Source organism: Drosophila pseudoobscura, chromosome X (assembly GCF_009870125.1).
Source record: "Drosophila pseudoobscura strain MV-25-SWS-2005 chromosome X, UCI_Dpse_MV25, whole genome shotgun sequence".
Lineage (NCBI taxonomy): Eukaryota > Metazoa > Arthropoda > Insecta > Diptera > Drosophilidae > Drosophila > Drosophila pseudoobscura.
This window is the reverse complement of record NC_046683.1, coordinates 60,187,177-60,205,830: the sequence shown is the minus strand read 5'-3', so window position 1 is coordinate 60,205,830 and position 18,654 is coordinate 60,187,177. Positions and strand designations below refer to the sequence as shown.

The 18,654-nt window shown below is 43.4% G+C and overlaps 2 protein-coding genes across 15 annotated transcripts; one reads left to right on the top strand and one right to left on the bottom strand.

Moving 5' to 3' along the window:
- Window positions 1–118: 118 nt before the first annotated feature.
- Zasp66 (PDZ_signaling and DUF4749 domain-containing protein Zasp66) lies at window positions 119–16,984 on the bottom strand. Of its 14 annotated transcripts, none has more exons than XM_033382508.1 (9): window positions 16,742–16,984; window positions 13,742–13,890; window positions 13,369–13,675; window positions 4,053–4,253; window positions 3,859–3,938; window positions 3,215–3,286; window positions 1,214–1,376; window positions 527–565; window positions 119–455 (listed from the first exon to the last, which is right to left on the bottom strand). In XM_033382508.1, exons 1-9 carry the CDS (start codon window positions 16,967–16,969, stop codon window positions 369–371), a joined length of 1,326 nt encoding a protein of 441 aa, XP_033238399.1. In that variant the 5' UTR covers window positions 16,970–16,984; the 3' UTR covers window positions 119–368. The 14 variants fall into 14 exon arrangements, with proteins under 14 accessions (XP_033238399.1, XP_001353107.3, XP_033238403.1 ...); XM_001353071.4 differs by lacking the exon at window positions 16,742–16,984 and adding an exon at window positions 14,430–14,746; XM_033382512.1 differs by lacking the exon at window positions 1,214–1,376.
- Cdc6 (Cell division cycle 6) lies at window positions 4,861–7,399 on the top strand. The gene is made up of 2 exons (XM_001353072.4): window positions 4,861–6,446; window positions 6,512–7,399. The coding sequence occupies exons 1-2, from the start codon at window positions 5,018–5,020 to the stop codon at window positions 6,928–6,930; spliced, it is 1,848 nt and encodes a 615-aa protein (XP_001353108.2). The 5' UTR covers window positions 4,861–5,017; the 3' UTR covers window positions 6,931–7,399.
- Window positions 16,985–18,654: the final 1,670 nt, after the last annotated feature.

The following is an 18,654-nucleotide window of genomic DNA, read 5'->3' as shown; positions in this document are numbered from 1 at the left end:
TTTTGTTGTTTTTGTTGTTTTTGTTTCTTTTTATTAATTAATTTGAGTGTGTGTGTTTTTTGCTATTGCGTTTGGGGGGAGGACAGTACATGGGGGCTTGAGGCGGAGTTAATCGATATTTAAATTGTAGACATATCATAGATTTATTTCGATTTCAAAACAATTCACCAATTTATCATTAAACTTGTTAGTTTTGCTCTCACAATTTCGTCGTCGTTCTTTATATAATTTACTGAATAAGTTCAACAGAATTTCATTAAAAATCCGCTAAATATGTTAGGAGATTAACAGGAGATACCCCAACGCGTTGGATGATCTTTTATCTGGAGATGCTGGCTGGCTGGCTGATGTTGTCGCTGCTGCAGCTTTTAATATTCGGTGGCACCAATAACGCTGTACATGAGACGATTGAAGGAGCCGCTCTGGCGTATGTTCTCATCGTGAGTGTTTACCACCTGCCAAAGGGGATCCACAGATTAGAGATATGGTCACAGATATACAAAAAGAATCATTATAAACCACTCACATTGTACGGCGGACGGGATACTGGGGCTGATACCGGTTTCTGTAAATGCATTTGGGAAATACAAGATATATTATTGAGATAGGAAATACTTATGTGTATCATACAGATTCCACTAGTTTTCAGTGCAAAAAGTATTTGTAAATGCAATTCTCGAACTGTTATGAGCGTCTGTTAGGTGTTAATCGGATGTTAGAATGCACAAAGGAATGCAAATAGTTGGCGGAATGATTTGGAAAATATACACAGAGATGGGGTTAATGGATGGCGGTCGATCAAAAACCAAGTTAGTAGCTACTTTCGGCCATTAGTTAGTGGTCATTACAGTACAGAGCGCTTAACATTCTGCTAAGACATGGACATGGACACTGTTGACTAACATTCGTTGTGGTTCAACTGTACATGAAAGAGAGAGAGACGGCGCGCCGTGGCTTACAGACATTAACATTTACATTTACAGAGCAATAGAGAGACAGCGCGAGAGCGAGGGCGAGATAGGAGGATACAGAGAGAGAGAGTGAGAGAGAGAGAGAGACTCTTTGTACAGATGAGAGAGAGCTGGAGAATCGAGTGTATCGAGAGCGATCTTTGTCTGATAAGTACTAGAGTATCTTCCACATGAGATTGTGTGTCGATTGATTTTGTAGTAGATTTTGTTTCGAAAAGATTCGGTTTGCGCACGGATCTTACCTTTCCTGGAACCAATCTATTCGGCTGATAGACCCTAGTCTGCACAGGTATGGTCACCTCCTGAGGCGAGGCATTGCCATAGTTGCCGCTGTAGCCGCCGTCTTCTTGGATGGCTCTGTAGGTCTCGCTGTTCCTTGGATCGTATTGGACAGTTTTCTTATAACTGGATCGGGGATATCGGGGATTGTGCATTTGTGGATTTTGCATTTTGCATTTTGCATTTGATTGATTTTTGAGATCGTTGAAAGCGCCATTACGTTATTTCAAGTTATTTTGTTTATTTGTTTGGTTAATCGAAAACAGAATATTTTATTTTGGTTTTTGGTTTTGGTTTTTTGTTTTTGGTTTGGTTTTTTGTTTTTGGTTTTTTTTTTGTATTTTTACATCGGTTGAGTAGCGTGAGAGAGAGAGAGAGTAGTGAGAGAGAGAATAGAAAGAGAAAACAGGATGTGCACAAAATACGTTAGAATTATTTTGTTTTTTGTTGTTGTTGTAATTGTAGTTGTTGTTGTTGTTCGAGGATGCGGCAGGACACATCTGTGCGTTGTCTCAAACATCATTTGAATTAATAGCAAAACTCATTAACAAATTCCTTACGAGCTAGTGTTTAAAAAGTAATCGAACAGAACTGCATAACAAAATAATCGTATAAACTATTCAAATCATATTCAGTTATCGTTTCGGATGAGTCGAAGCCTTAAACTGGGCCTTGGGGGATTAGTCTTTGGATTAGCATTAGCATCATCACGATTAATACTGGGAATGGGTGGGGGACTGGGGTCTGGGGCTTGCATTTGGTGGATGATTATGCCATAGGAACTTTCAGTGCTAGTACTGTCTTCTGTGAAACATTTTCCATTAAAGTTAATTTTTCGAAAAAAGAAGTAAGAATAAGAATAAATTCAGCAAACGTCTTTTAACTTTCGGATTAGTCTTGTGGGTGGGGGGTGGGGGGTATGGAAAGGGGGAGCAGGAGCAGGGGTTTATTTTTGGCTACTATATATTTCTTTGATCATTTATTTTGTTGATAGAGTATCTGCAGTTGGTGCTGTCGCTGTTGTCGTTGTTGCTCTGCGAGTTGTTCTTTTTGCTTTTGTTGCTCCAGTATAACACGTTTTTGTTCCAGGAAAGATAGATCGATGAAAATTCTAACATTAATCGTGCAGCTAAGTTCTAAATAGTACAGGATCTAATTTCTATTAAGCCTAGGATGGGATACTATGTCTTTAGATTGGTGTTTTTTTTTCTTTTTTTCTTCTTTTTTTTTGTATATGTACTGTTTCTGTACTGTTAGGGGTAGGGGTAGGGTTCTGTTAGGCAGTTGTGGTTTCAGATCAATTGTTCTAGTTTTTATTATGGGTACACAGGCACCTCTCCTACCAAAAGAAACACTTGCCACGCCACCTTTTTGTCTTGAAACGAACGAACAGCAGGGGGAATATGAGGTCCTAGATTCCTAGAGGGTATAAGTATGTACAAAGTAAGTTCTCCAACAACAAACACAGACTCAGATCATCCCGAGTTTTTGGCTGTGCCAGTACGATATAATAGTCAAACATTTAGGAGCTACAGATACGGAGATACAGAGATATATGTACGGGCAGATATAGACAGCAGAGCACATGCAATTCGTGTTTGGACATGTATATTGTTTTTGGACTTGTTGTTGTTTCTGTTGTTCTGTTCTACTGGGATATAGATGTAGATATTGTATCTGGTATCTGTACATAAGTATGTATTGTTGGAGGTTGCAGTTGCAGTTGCAGTTTGTTTTCGGGTTGCGGGAGACAACAATCAATCATATCTGAGGGTTATATATGGTATTTTCTGTACAGACAGGCGGGGGGGGGGGAGCACAACGGATAAAACACGGGGCATAAACATTCTTCAATATTCATTATACAGTATAAATATCGCAAAAGTCAAGATTCAAGTTCTTCAAAGAAATCAGGAAATCAGGAAATCAGGCTGTGGTGCTCAAGAAATCGAATTTACTTTTACCCGTTCAGTTTTGTTGGCAAAGGACGATGCAAAGGACTGTCCTTCAAGCGATAGCTATCGCTTGTGGCGAAGCTACAAACAATATACACAGAATATATATATACGATAGATGTATACGATAGATATATACGATAGTTATAGATAGAGGCTAGTACATACAACATCTATGGACTGGTGTGTGTGTGTGTGGTGTGTGTGTTTCTCGTTTGTGTGTGGTTTTTCTTTGAGTTTTTTTTGTTTTTAGTAAATTTGGTCTTTGATTTTTTTCGGAAGCTTATTGGTTAGTGATTTTATGGCTGCAACTTAACTAAGAATCAATATAGTCGTTCGACTAGTCGTGGCTCGCTTTTATTAGTCGATTCAAGCGCTATTCGAGTGGCGGTTCTGGTTCTCTCTCTCGCAAAAAATTAAAAGCTGCATCGAAATTTCGAAAAAAAACGTTCTACGCAAAATTTATTCAAGAAACTTTCAAAAAGAAAAATTATAGAAAAATCATAGAAAATATATATGTATGTACGTTCGATTTGACAAAGCGTTATCCAAGAATTCAGATCAGATATTAGTGCTTTTTCTGGTATCGAAACTCTAAGCATAAAAGTGGTTTCCAATTTGGTAAATTTTCTTGTGGGTGGGGCGGAACTTACGGAACTGTGGTTCTGATGGTGTCCTCAATGTTGCTGTTTGAGTAGAGGCCGATGGGCGAATTGAATTGCTTGTGGAAGACCTGCAACGGAAAAGGGGATTACAATCAGTCAATCAATCGATTGATTAACAGGGGGCAAGGGGGCAGGGGCTAGGGGGCTAGGGGGCTAGGGGGCATGTGTGCCCATTTGCTTACACGGCCAGTGTCGGCTTCCGAACCAACAACCTTGTGCAACATGGTATCGGCAACGCGTTGCTTCATGATACTGTCATGGTAGTCGTGTCCTGGATGGGCGCGCACAGCCGGATTGGGATAGTGCCTCAAGTAGGAGTCTGTCGATGGGGCATCCTTTTTCACCTTGGCACCGGGCAGGACCAGTGGAGTTGTACGGTAGGGCTGCAAATCGCAAACAAAAACAAAACAAAAGAACACCAGATTAATGGTTTTGTTTATGCCATTCAGAAAAACACCATTTGGCAGCAGTTCTAACAAATAATAATAATAATAATAAATGAATCACAGAACGATTATGGGATACAGAATAGGAATCGGAATCGGACTCGAAATCGAAACAATTTCTTGCTGTATTTTTCCCATCGGATCTTCTCTCAGTGTGTTGGATAGATAGATCGAGAGATGTGTGCGTGTTGTATAAACTTTATTTACCAAAATATTCCATTTTATGTACGATTTTGAGCGCCCGTTTATATACTTTAAAAATATCCCAGCCGCCAAGGCGAATATTTTTAGGCGCTTACGTAAGCGTGTTCTTTGCCAGCGGCCAACGGCAGGCAGGCAGGCAGCGTCCAGCAGTTTGTATTTTGTGTGTCGGTCGTTCTTCTGCTGGCTGAACGTTTTATTTTTACCACGTAAGTAATTCAATCGCACGCGTAAAGCAGTTCAAAAGCTGCAGCAAAGCGCGCCCAATCGATTAGTCCAAGTGCAGCCCTGCGCCGACGTTGCCAGACAGTCAAGTCTAGCTTGAACAGCTGTTCTCTGACCTTTATTTTCCTGTGAATGGTAAAACATTTTGCGCGCTCTTTTTCTAACGCAGTTGATTTTTTTTTTTACCCCGTGGCACTAAACCAAACAACTAGAAAATAAGTAGTGCTTCTCGCCAATTAATCAGAGCCACTAACACGCCAAAACCGCGCCTAAGCATGGCCGCCGTACGCCGCTCTACGCGTTTAAGCAGCATCAGCAAATCGACGGCTGCGTCGCCGTTGCCGCAGTCGCCGCGGACAACGACGACGTCACGACGCTCTGAGATTTGGCGAAGGCGACAGACCAAAGCCTCAGAAGACAGCAGCGACGAGGAGGAGCGATATGATATCATTAGTGTAATTTCAGAGAATAACGAAAACAGCAACCTGTTGAATAAAATGGAACGGACGGCGCGTCGCAGGACGGCCCCCGCAAATGTGATCCAAGAAGAGCCAAAGACGCCACGCAGCAGCAGCAAGAAGTCGATGGCCAAGGCGGCCAGTCTGGCCAGGCGCGTGCAGGCCAGCAAAGAGGCAGTATTAAGCTTTAACGTAACCAGCAACGACGAGGAGGAGCAGGATACCCATTCCCATGTCTCGCCACCAAAGCAGCGGAAGCTGAAGCCGCTGCCGCAGCATTTGATAAGTCCCTCGCGACTGCTGGACAGACTAAGCATCGACGAACGCCAAGAGCCAGAGCACAAGACTGAGAAGAAGCCACAGGAGGAGGAGGAGCCAGAAGCTGCACCTGAACCTGCGCCTGCAGCTGCACCCTCGCCACCGCGCAACAAATACCAAAATGCCAGACGCGTTCTGAACAGCGCAGAGACCCAGAATCTGCCAGGGCGCGAGGCCCAGCTCCAAGAACTGCGCGAATACTTCACCAGCCACCTGGAGAGCCAGTCGTCGGGCAGCCTGTACGTCTCGGGCCAGCCGGGCACAGGCAAGACGGCCTGCCTCTCGCTACTGCTGCGTGATCCGGAGTTCTCGAAGCGACTGCAACGTGTCTATATCAACTGCACCAGCATTGCCAGCGTGGGCGCGGTCTACAAGAAGCTCTGCGCCGAGCTGCAGCTGAAGCCAGCGGGTCGGACCGAACGTGACCACCTGGAGGCCATACAGCGGCATCTGCGCACCGCCAAGCGCATGCTGCTGCTGGTGCTCGATGAGATCGATCAGCTGTGCACGACCAGGCAGGCCGTGCTGTACACGATCTTCGAGTGGCCCGCCCTGCCGGGCTCCAGGATTCTCCTCGTGGGCATTGCCAACAGCTTGGATCTCACAGATCGGACGCTGACGCGTCTGAATGCCCGCTGCGAGCTGAAGCCCCGCCTGATGCACTTCCCCTCCTACACCAAGCAGCAGATCGTGGAGATATTCAAGTCGCGGCTGGCCGAGGCGGACGTGCTGGATGTCTTTCCACCGGTCACGCTGCAGTTGCTGGCGGCCAAGGTGAGTGCGGTCAGTGGGGATGTGCGGCGCGCCCTAGACATTGGGCGGCGAGTGGTGGAGATAGCCGAGCAGCAGAAGCGCGACGGCGAAAAGGAGTTCAACCTGAAGGCCTTGGAATTGCCAGATGGCCAGGAGAAGGCAGAGCCGAGGCCGGGTAAGATTGAAAATCAATGGAGATCTACTTTTCACGATAACTAACTCTTTGGCTGCCAATTACAGACATCATGAAGCCTGTTCAGGTCACCCAAGTGGCTGCCGTTCTGAACAAGGTGTATGGGGCCTCGCAAAATCTCGAGGAGGACATTGAGGCTGCCTTTCCGCTGCAGCAGAAGCTGATGCTGTGCAGCCTGGTGCTCATGCTGCGCAACGAGCGCAACAAGGACATTAGCATGGGTCGCCTGCACGAGGTCTATCGCAGGGTGTGCGCCAAGCGGAACATACTGGCCCTGGACCAGGCCGAGTTCACGGGCACCGTGGATCTGGTGGAGACCAGGGGCATCCTACGCATCATGCGCAAAAAGGAGCCGCGCCTGAGCAAGGTCCTGCTGCAGTGGGACGAGGAGGAAGTGCATGCGGCCCTAAGCGACAAGCAGCTGATCGCTTCGATCTTGAACGACACCGCCTGCCTGAGCAGGTGACGATGAGGATGATTACCCACCCTTCACCCACCTCCGCCCTTCGGATGAACAAAACAGAAAATTAGTTTGCTAAACAATTTCTCGAGTTAATTGCGCATTTCTCACATTCTCATTTCACCTTGGGGACGCGACTGCGACGACGTCGAATTTTGAGCATTGAGAATACATATAAAACTCACAAAAACAACACACAAAAATGTACACTTTTGACGCTAAATTTAAAATTCGTGGCTGTGTGGCGCAAGCACAGAAAATATTTTGAAATATCATTTGAGGGTCACTCCTCGCGACTTTGGCTTTTAATTGAATCGAATCGAATCTTTATGTTTTTGTGTCGTAAATCTAAGTAAATCTTGCCCCCCCCCCATAATCTTCCGTCTCTACGTTTATTTTGTATTTCATTTCCTGTTAGATCCTAAGCGTATAAGAAATAAATAAGTTCTGCAATAGACGGCGACAATCCATCCCATCCACAAAAGTGAAAACAATTCCTCACTTTCGCTGCTGTGATCGTGCCAAAAAAAATTTGTACCCGAATGGAGGTACCCTTTCCTATCGTTAGCGCTAATGTTTTCGGCCATTCCGAAATGAAATTAATTTATAATCATTTTGTTTATTATTTTTGCCTGCCTGCCTGGCTGTGTGCTCCGTTCTCTATACGCTCTAAAAATATCCCAGTTTTTTATTTTTATTTTTTTTTTCTGGTGTGGTATGAATTACATTGAGAACAGAACGGAACGAAACGGAACGGAGAACGGAAAGAGCGCAATGAAAAATATGCTTAGCAAAATGTTCGAGTATTCGGAATCTGTCTGTCTGTCTGTCTTGTTGTTGCCTTTCAGCGCATATTGACGAAAGGCGAACAAATGTTTGAATAATAAGCCACTATATACACGAGTACCCGATCGAGAGAGAGAGAGGCACTACATATGTACTAGATGTATGTATATAGCCCCCATAGCTCTTTGCATATAGCTCTCTATATGTGGGGTGACTGCTTCTTCTTGCTTATAATTATATGTATATTTTGTGGGGGGAAAAAGTAAAATGAAGACCACAAGAATACATATATGTATGCTATGTATTGCCACACAGTCGGCGGATGGATGGCTTGGCATTTGTATTTGAACTTGAATTCCAAGCACAAAAATGTTTGACGGTAAAGGTGAAATGAGAGAAATGTTTCAGCTGGATGGATAGGATCCTATACATAGACCTCTTCTAGGCAGTTGGAACATGTCTAGAAGACTTTGTTTATATGTTCCGAATATGAACAAGTATTTGTGGTTGATTGTTGGAGGGAATACTACCTATACTAAGGTAGGGATAGATTAGATACTATCCAGATTTAACAAGATTTCTTTGCCTTGATGGCATTTGGAATACTCATGAAGTGTTTTGTGAAGTGAAGTCCTATTTCGTAGGTATTCTTTCACATCTTTAAAGGTACATATAGTTGAGCTTCCAAAGTGTTCAGATGTGATGGGTATCCACAAGTTAGGCACCTTTCCCTATTCGGTTATTGGTCCAATACATTCAATAAAGAAGAAAAATGTGTGCCTTCCTTTAGCGATTCAGCATTGGAATAGGAAATGCCAGCAGGATAATGAACCGAAGCCCTCCTGAATGCTGGTTCCTGGACAACAAAGTTCCCCTGATCGAATGGCCTTCACAGTCGCCACACCCACCGTTTTTAAGTGGTTTCTATAGGTCCCAAAAAAGGAACGAAAATTAAACCCGAAAGACAATTTGTAGCAAACTGGTGGATTCCATGGATTCCAAAGTTAACAAATATTGGAAGGCATTGCCACAGTCAAATAATAAATTGAAAATTTAAAACTACTAGCCTTCGAAGCTTGAAAATTGTTTTTCCTAGATTTAAAGTCTTAAATAAAGCCTTTCGAATCTTATTGTTTTGGTATAACACCTCTCAAAAAAAGGATGAAACTCAAAAAAAAAAAGAAAAATTCACTTAAGAATGTTTTGAAATATACGAATAAAATATGACGTTTCTATAATGTATTTTGGTCGATGTTTGTATATTCTCACGTAATTTGTAGTATAGTTCACTGTCGATTTCGCTTACTTGATATTGAATGCACTCATTGAGGTCTGGCTGCTCCTTGTAGTAGACTGGGGATCCGTTTTTGAACTGAACGTACTCCATGTTTATGTTTTTGTTGTGTGTGTGTGTGGGGTTTTTTTTCAATTTAAACTCCTTTATTTTGGTCAAAATTAAAAACAAAAAAAATAGAAACGAGAACGAGAAATATTATAGCCAGAAAAAAAGAAAAAAAATTACGTAATGGTGGTTCGATCACGTCAGAATTGAGTTCTTTCTGTGTCCACAATCTGATGGGTTTTTGTTTTATTTGTAACTTGCTTTTTCGTCACGTTTAAATCAAAACGCTGCAGCTGGTGGTTCTTTACGGAGGACTACAAAGGATCTCAGTGGATTATTCGCTCGAGTCTTATTGTTGTTTATTTTTCAATATTCCGAACGCAACTGATTTGAAGATTTTCAAATGCTGGCGAATTATTGCTATACCGACTGCGCGGAATTCCAATTTTCGTATATACGTATATATCTATATCTATATAGATCTATAGATATATGTGGATGCTCAGAGCAGCGACGGTCTTATGTATGTATAATCGTATTGGTTGTTGGAGAGTGTGTCCATGTGTCTGCCTATCCGTACGGGCTATGGCCCATACATCCATCCATATATTGTAGAGCCGATGGTCAGAGGCCGCCCGCCCACAGGCCACAGGTTTCCGTCGGTGTGTGAGAGTGTTTCGAGTGTGAGAGAGGAATATACAAAATATTGTATGTTTTCTTGTACAAATAGATGTGTTTCCCCAGAGCAGAGCAGAGCAGAACAGAGTAACAACCACACATAGTACACGTATAAACTTGGACTTGGATCGAGAGGCGTTCCACCGCCCACGCGACATTCATATAAAGCTCCCCCAAATATATGTCGACCTGATTGTTTGTCCTGCCTGGCCTGGCCTGGTCCGATGAATATTATTCGGTTATAACCATCTCGTATATATCATTTAATTGCCGCTATTTTGTGGAGCACAAATTCTGAGATACAATTCTTTCACAATTTCGTATCGAGACCGAGGTTATTGTTTCGCCCGAATGCAGGCAGAATCGCTCAAAATTAGATGAGAAATGTATTTCGCAAATTTTCACAGCCAGAATAACATTATTGATGTGTTCAGTTTTGTTTTAGCTGATTCTCAGTGACACTGAAGCCCCTGCCCGCAAATTAGTCAACGATTTGTGACAGTTCCAAAGACACACACTTTTCAGGGTATGGGGATGAGGATGAGGATGGGGATGGCTATTGCCATTGGCATTCTCTGCCTATCCCAAGTCCCATGGCTGTCAGTACCAATTGGCGTTGGCACTGGGCATTGATGTCTTCGACAGATCCCAATCACACGGCCAGCCAGCCCCAAACAGGTCTAATTAGCCTTCAAAGGCAGACACACACCTTAAGTTTTCAAGTTCGTTGGAATATCCAAGGAACTCGTAACTTTACATGGAAATATGTTTACGTTTTGTATTTTTCCAACGCGCTGTGAAGGTTGCAGCTCTTTTTTTATTTGAAAAGAAAATGCTACAATAAATATCGTTCTTAATGAGTTCTTAAGTCGTTTTATGGCTATACCAAAGCGAAAAAGCAGAAAACAAATAAGAGACATGCCTTGATTTCCCATAAATTAATTCAAACAAAGGTACAATAACCTGTTCATGGATAAAAAGCTCTATAAATAAATGGTACGGTCAGAAAAACGATCCACCTTTGAGGTCAAATGCTCTGGAGTCCTAAAAACTGATGACAAATCAAATCGCAGATCGTCAAAAACATGCTGTATGTGTACGAGTATGTATGATGTGCCTATGAAAGCACCTTGGCTATTATTTTTGGTGCTGCATTGGCCAAGAAATCCGGCGACCTTGGGTGGTGTCTTGATTCATTTGCCGCGTCATCGCCCACCACTGGGGGAACCTGGGGAAGGTGTTCGTGTGGGTGGTTGGGCAGGCACTTTCTTTCATTGGCATTGTCAGAGCACATCACAAGGTGGGCTGGCCCCCACTCGTGGACAGGCATGGATCAAGAGCAGGCCCAAAAACCCCACCCTCTCACCTGTGTGGCTGCTGTGGGAGCTGTGGGCCGACTGCAAGGTGCCCGAAAATAGCTCAAAAAATATATTTTCTTGTTTATTTGCGTCTTTGGCTTTTGGCATTATCCGATTAGTGGATTGGGGGCGAGAGAGCACCTCTTCTATCTTGCTGTACTTGTATCTGTATCTGTATCTGTATTCGAATGTGTTTTCGTTTCTGTTTTCATCTGATTTGATTTCTCGCCAATTTCCACCTGTGTACTGCGTCACTGGGCGTCTTACTCTTCCTGTTTAACGCCTCCTCGCTCTCTCTTTTTCGGCAAACCGATTCCGATTCCGACCCCACCCCTCTCTCTGGGGCTATTTCTGGCGGATGTAAAATCAGTCTAACCTTGACCACACAACATTTCTATCCTCTGATGTCAGCGTTACACGCAGAGAGATAGAGATAGATCCCTGTTAGCGCCAGCCACGAACCACTAAACGCCAAATGAAATTATTTACAAACAACAAAAGTGATTCAATCACGAAGATACTCGTAAGGATGAGGCTTGCTGTGGAATTGTTTAAGAATTTTCACAAACATTTCATTGTAATTTTTTCTCTATTCGAGTTTTTTCGATGTACTGCAGATGGAAAATTTGCTACTCCCTTCCTCGAGTAAGGTGGGCGTTTTAAATCTATTCCAATCGGACAATTTTTTGAAAACAAAAAACGTTATGCCTTTAGAGTCTCAATTCTACATCTATTTTACATGTATTCTACTAGAAATTCCACAGCTTTGAGCTTTTTACTGTATGCATTTGCTTACCTCGCGTAGAAAGCATGTAAATGTCGATTCATTTATGACCAGGAGATCCTTTCTTATGGTCAATCAAAAATCAATTTTAAAAAATAAAACCAAGTGAAAAACGATTTAATAACGGAATCAATTAAAGGAACCTCTAACAAATGATTTATACGTGTTTAAACCCTGTTTCCAGGTGTCTCTGTGTACTACATTTTAAGGTAGATGTCATGTAGAAAAGTGTGTCAGAACCAAATCCATACATAAATATGGTTTATTCTATATTCGAATTGAGGTGGAAGTAGATGTGTGTAACACCGAGGCGGAAGCTTTTCCGATCGCGTAAAGTATATCAATTCTTGATCAGCATCAATTGCCAAGTCGATATAGTTCTGACTGTCTGTTTGTCCCGAGCGCCCTGAGCGCCCAGATCTCAGATCTAAAAGCTTTAAGAGCTATATCAACCAAATTTATGGCTCCAGACTCCACACTGTTCAAGTGCTTTTCAAAATTTCGAACCCGCCCTTTTGATTATACGAGAAAACAAGAAACCGAAGACACAGAATCGTAGAGAACGAATCTCGACCTTATATAGTAGACTGTCGAATCTGGATGAGATTGGATCATTATTATAGTCCGAATGAAGAAATCCATTTGCAGAGGCTACACTACCCCTTCCACTCGCTTAATCATTCTCTCTCTATCGATATCTCTCATTCTGTCTCTCTCTTAATGGTGCAGCCTGCGGTTGGTGCTGCTGTGAGAAGTGAGAGATGACAGATATAGCGGACAGGAACAGGTCTTCAAATGGAAAGGCGATAAACGACATACAAGAATTAACATTAGCTAGCGGTCGCGATTCTCTTGTTATCTTAATTTTTGTTCCATCTATCATGACAATTGTGAGAAAAGTGGTCAAAGATCGCGAAGAGTAGGGGGATCCCTTTGGTAAAAGAGAGATAGAATGCGGTAGTCATCGGCTTCGTTACAAATTCCGGCTCCTACGTATAATTACGTATAAAATATATTGTACCAGCTGCATACATAAATCATCAGCTTACATACATATATACTGACTGAGTACCGGATATTACCGTAGAGCTGCGGCCCTTGCCGCGGCTTGGAAAGAAATGCTATTCCACGACACGACACAGGATAGCCAGCAAGAAACGCTACCGAGATGATCGAGGACGCCAGAGCCCTTGATCCGATTTTATCCTACTCTCGGAACCGTAAACCTTATGTTATTTAATTAATATAAATATAACTCGGGACACATAAGAGTCTATCCCTATGTGACAACCTATAAGAGTGCTTCGAGGGATCTAAAGCTATAATTTTCAATCTTAAGTACAGAATTTCTTATAAATAATACCCCAGATATTTTGTATATAAATCGTGGGGCTATGTGTCTAAAATGTAGATCAATATGATTAATTATAATGATTGGTTAAGGTTAAGCATACGTTTTTGATGTATCACCCGACTGGAGGGGGAATTCCACTCACCTGATTAACGATGGCGGCCTGCTCCTCCTCCACATCCTGCTGATGGTCGCGCGTTGGCTTGGGCGAAAAGACCTCCGACGGAGTCACATAGCCACCGGATGCGTTTAGCTGGGGAAACACGGTGTGTGGCAAGGAGTCCACCGGCAGCTGCAGGGCACGTTCCAGATGGCTGGGGCCGGGCAGAAACGGCGACGGACCGCGATGGGGCAGCAGCTCGGGGCTGGCCGGGGGCAAAGTGGAGTTGCTGCGCGAACCAGGGCCAGCTGCCTCCTGACTGACGCCCTGCGTGTACGCGATTTTGTTGTCCCTGAGAAGAGACACGAGAAGAGTTATATAAGGACGAGGTGGATGGATGGATGAATGCTCCTCTCACCTGTGCACGACCAGTCGGATCTCATTGCCAGCACCGCGGAACAGCTGTTGGGCGTCCGCGTGACTCAGGTCGCGTGCATCGTACTCGCCGATCTTGGCGATGATGTCGCCACGCAGCAGTTCCCCATGCGAGGGGCTGCCAACTTGCACCTGCAACCAAGGAGGAAGGTCATTCCTGATCTACAGAAGCCTTGACATAGATATGGCACTTATGTACGTATATATACGTCTGTATCTGAGCAGATTATGATTGTGTATACATTGTTTTTAGATGGGTTTGCGACTGCGACCGCGACTGAGACTCAGGGGCCAGGGGGAGGAATATTTGGTTTGGTCTATTTGGATGCGCCTCAATTAGTTTTACTGGCGTCGCGTTTTGGCAAACGTTGCAACGTTGCAACGTCGAATGGCGGATGGCGGATGGCTCTCGCTGTGCCAGTTTCGCCATTTCGCTATTTTGATTTGTTGTGGTTTGCTCGGGCGCTGCACGGCACAGCATAGAGTACGCCGTAGAACGCCGTAGTACGGCGTAGAGCATACGGCGGAGGAGCACAAAGGCCAAATCGGTTTGGCAAGCGGCTTCTGCTCTGCATCACTTTGATGAATGAGAGCGGGCCACAGACGGACGACAGACGGACGAACAGGCAGAAGACGAACAGCAGAACCTTCTCTGGTTACATAAGCATTACCCTGGTGATGATCAACGGCGTGTCCAGATCATTGCCACCAACCAGACGGATGCCCCAGGGCGTGCCCTGGCCGTCGCGGAACAGCAGCACCGCGAACTCGTGCAGCTTCGGGCTCATCCTGTTGTAGGTGTTGTCTCTCGCCGTGGAGCTGGATCAATGGTGGTTCATGCGACCGATTCCACTCTCGAGTTTGGCTATTTTTCTGTTTCTTGCAAACTGTTTATTTTTCTTGGCCAATTGTGTGTCGGCCCGAGGCGCTTGCGGCGCGATATTGCAGTCCGTTAAGCGTTTTGTTCGATCGCAATGCTGCTCAAGTACTAATTTTAAAATACAATTCGTATTCCTTTTTGCAGCAGCAGCAGCAGCAGCAGCAGCAGTAGCAGCAGACACAGAACCAGAAGCAGCAGATCGTGGTATACCACGAATACAGTGCGCCACAAATGTACGAGTGTAATGTATGTGCGAGTATATTGAACAAATGTACTCGTAAAATCGTAGAATCGTAGCATCGTAGAACCAACACTCGTCGTCGCCGGCAACCACGACGACGACTACATCCCGAGAAACATGAATTCAATTGGCGATTCCTCCTTATTCTTAATCATTAAACGAGGGGGTTTTTCGCGCGGAGAGTGCTGAACTTTTGTTGATCCGATTGTGACGCACTTGAGAAAGCACTTTATTTACCTTTCTTTGGGTTCTTCGTTCTCTTTCTGTTCAACGATACCCAGGTGTATTTTTGTGTACTCTAGAAAGTAGACTATGCTCCATAGGGAATCGAATTTCATAGAATCCATTCTAAAGGAGAAGATGGCTGGCGATTCAGGAGATAGGGAAATGATCCCCGAACGGGGTCCTGTTCTATGACAGAGCCCCGGTGCCTCGGCTGCCTATTCATTGGCAAGGCGCACAAAAGACTTACTTTTCGGTCCTAAAAATCCAAAAACAAAAACCAGTACAGTACAGAAAATTGAGGCAGAGCAGGGAGGAGATTGAACCTGATCTTCTGCCATGATCCTCAGATGCCTGCCTGTAAAGAGTATCCAAAATTCAGCCAACGGAGCACATTTATTTTCCTTATTGTTCTCATTGTTTAAACTTTTTTGGGCTCTCGACATTTCTTGTGCCGTGCCACATTTTAGGGCGGGGCAGGGGCAGGGGCAGGGGCAGCAGCCAGCACTTGATCCAGTTGCAAGCCGACCCTGAATGAAATGAATGCCACATGTCATCATTCGGAGCGCACATTTTGATGATCTTGCTGCCGCTGCCGCTGATGTTGCCACGAAAAAAAATCAAATGTCTGGGCATCTGGTTTTCAGCACTTTTATTATTGTATCTGTATCTTTTTCTGTGCGGCGGATGAGGCAACTGAGTGAGGAGAGAGTGTAATTAAATTTATTTACTGCCTCGATGATGAAAAGCTGATCTAAATACGGAGGGATCATCATCAGCAGCAATACGGTGACTGATTCCGGATTTTTCCTCAAAAATCGGATAAGATCAAATGATTGCAGTGGATAAAAAGTAAACGCACCACGTGACGTATGCGCAATGTGCAAGGGTCTATGGTCCCTGGATTGAAGGCCGTCCCGTATGTTTCTCGACAGCTGTGTTCTTTGGGGGACCTAGAAACATTCCGTTTGCTCATTTTTGGCAAGTATTTTACTTCTTACAACGGAAAAATCATTTTCCTGCCCGTCGTTTTCCGTTTTCCCAGTGCCCTGGCTGCGGATATACACAATATATGGTTCGGCATTTTATTTTTGCACTTTATTTATTCTGTTTTCGGCGCTTTTTTGGCCTGAGGTTTTGAAATGTTTTTACTATTTGCGGTTTGAATTGTTTTCGATTGGAATTTCGGCGATGATTTTGTAAGACTTTGAGGTCGCTTCACGGATACGATTATGTACATATTCCCTCCGAAAATATTGGTTCTGTTGGTGCAGCAAATATTTCATCAATTTAATGCTAATGGACATACATAAATTCCATCCATCCATCTCTCGATCTGGGTCTGCTTTTCTGTGGGTTCTGCTTGGCCCCCTTTTTTTTACTTGGTCAAAAACTGCAGCAGTGGCCAATTAATTAAATTTTGCGTGACAAATTTACGAGCCGCCAGGGGCAAAATGTTATTGAACTGATTTGTGACACGAGCTGGTGGGAATAAGAATTGGGGCCACCCACAGACAGAGGCACAGACAGAGACAGAGACACAGACACAGACACACACACCCCTACCCCACTGATGATTGACAAGCCATATACGAGTTCATTGTGGTATTTAGGGTGGTTGGGGGATGACGAGGACTTACCCCAATGTTTGGCTCATCGGCGAAGTGAACCCGCTTCTTGAGGCCGCTGGTGCTGCTGCGGCGACGCTGCGGCGTCAGGCGACATGGGGGCGGCAGTACCACAGCTGGCTGCTGTACAGCTAGAGTGGGCGTGGATTGGGTATAGATCTCATGGACGTAACTGGGCACCTTCCAGAAAGCCGGTCGCCTGTATGACGCGAAACCTGCTGATGATCTGCTGGGCGTCATTGCTGGCCAGCGACTAGCGTAAACAAAAGAAACGCTGAGCAAAAATCATGCAAACACATTCAAAAATGTTCTCAATTCTAGAATACTGCCTGCCAGTCGTCAATGCGTCTGCTCGCGGCTCCGTATATGTGTGTACTATGTGCGGTGCGCCAAGCAAAAGGCAAAAATCTAAAACAAACAAAAAAGCACGAAATAGACGAACAAATGAGCGCAAACCAAGTGTTCATCATGCGAAAGGCATGTGAAAAGAATAAATGCAATGGAATTATGAATGAACGAGAACTAACAACTGTGCTCAATGCCACTGCCCTCAAATGCAGTGCTTAAAAACTGCACAAAGCAATTATCCAGACACCCTGTGACGTGAGTGTGAGGAGTATAGCCATTTAATATTCAAAAATATATTTCAAATGCCACCGCCATTGGAGCTGCGAGCGATGTGGCAGCACTGCCGGAACTATCGGACGAAGAAAATATGTGCAATTTCTCTCTATCTGGCAACGTTAAATGCTCCCAAAAAACCCACCCCTGGTACAAACCGTATAGAAACTTCCATACGCAGGGTTTTTGAATTTTCGCTCAGTAATCGTACTTCGTGTGTCATTTATTCCAATAGATTGCTTTTCGCTCATTCACTTTCAAACAATTTCTATTTGGCGCTTAAGTTTGGTTGGACTTTTTTGGGATTTCCTCCCAAACAACATAATGCTGCAGCAACATGTTTTGCAATGCTTTCTTGACGATTTTGGCTGATTGGCCGAGAGCAAAAATCACGTTCCATGTTGCGGCAACATTGCATACCCTAGAAAATGATATTATAGAATTGAGAAAATGTTTGTCATCTAATGCACTAATTAATGCAGAAACTTGTCACTCTTTGTTTTAAAGCTATCACAACGATATTTTGAAGGTAGTGATCTATTTACAGAAACCAAGAATGGGTATCGGGATCGAGATATATTTACAAGACCCTAACCAAATGTCTAAAACATAACAATTTAAGATAATTTCATTGTTAATTACGTTTCAAAACAGTTTGAAACAGTTTCTTCATATTATATTAACGAAATAGGATATACCTGTACAGCAACACTTACGGCGCATTCTATAATCACTTACGTTGCCACTGTTTTTTTGTTTACCTTTTTTGTTTAAACCTTGCTGCAGTCAAAATACGATACATGGGAGTACTTAAAAATAGCCAATCTTGTAGAAAATTTATTCATCAATGGTCTAAAATTATATGGGCAGAGCTATAAGTCTTAGTTACTCAACATTATTCAACGGAATATCAAAATTGAGCAATAGGAACGATTTTTCTCTTACGTCTTATTAAGTTTTAAGCTAAAACCTTTTTTTTAGACTAAATCCAACAAAATCAAGATCTGAAAATTAACAAGTCAAGTGGAAAATAGATTCATTAATCGGATAAAATTATGTGCGCATGGCTAAATGTTCTATATAGCTAATAATATTCGACGGAATATCAAAATATAGCAATATAGTTTCCAATCCTTGGATCCTCCGATTAACCTATTATAAGCCAAGGGAACATTTCAATTTTCCCCCGAAAATAATGAAAATTTATTAATGTTAGCGCAGTTCAGGTGAAAGATATAGTGGTTTTTTTTTAAGTTCAGGGGAAAGATGGCATGAGTCTACAAGAAGAATTTACAATCGTTAAT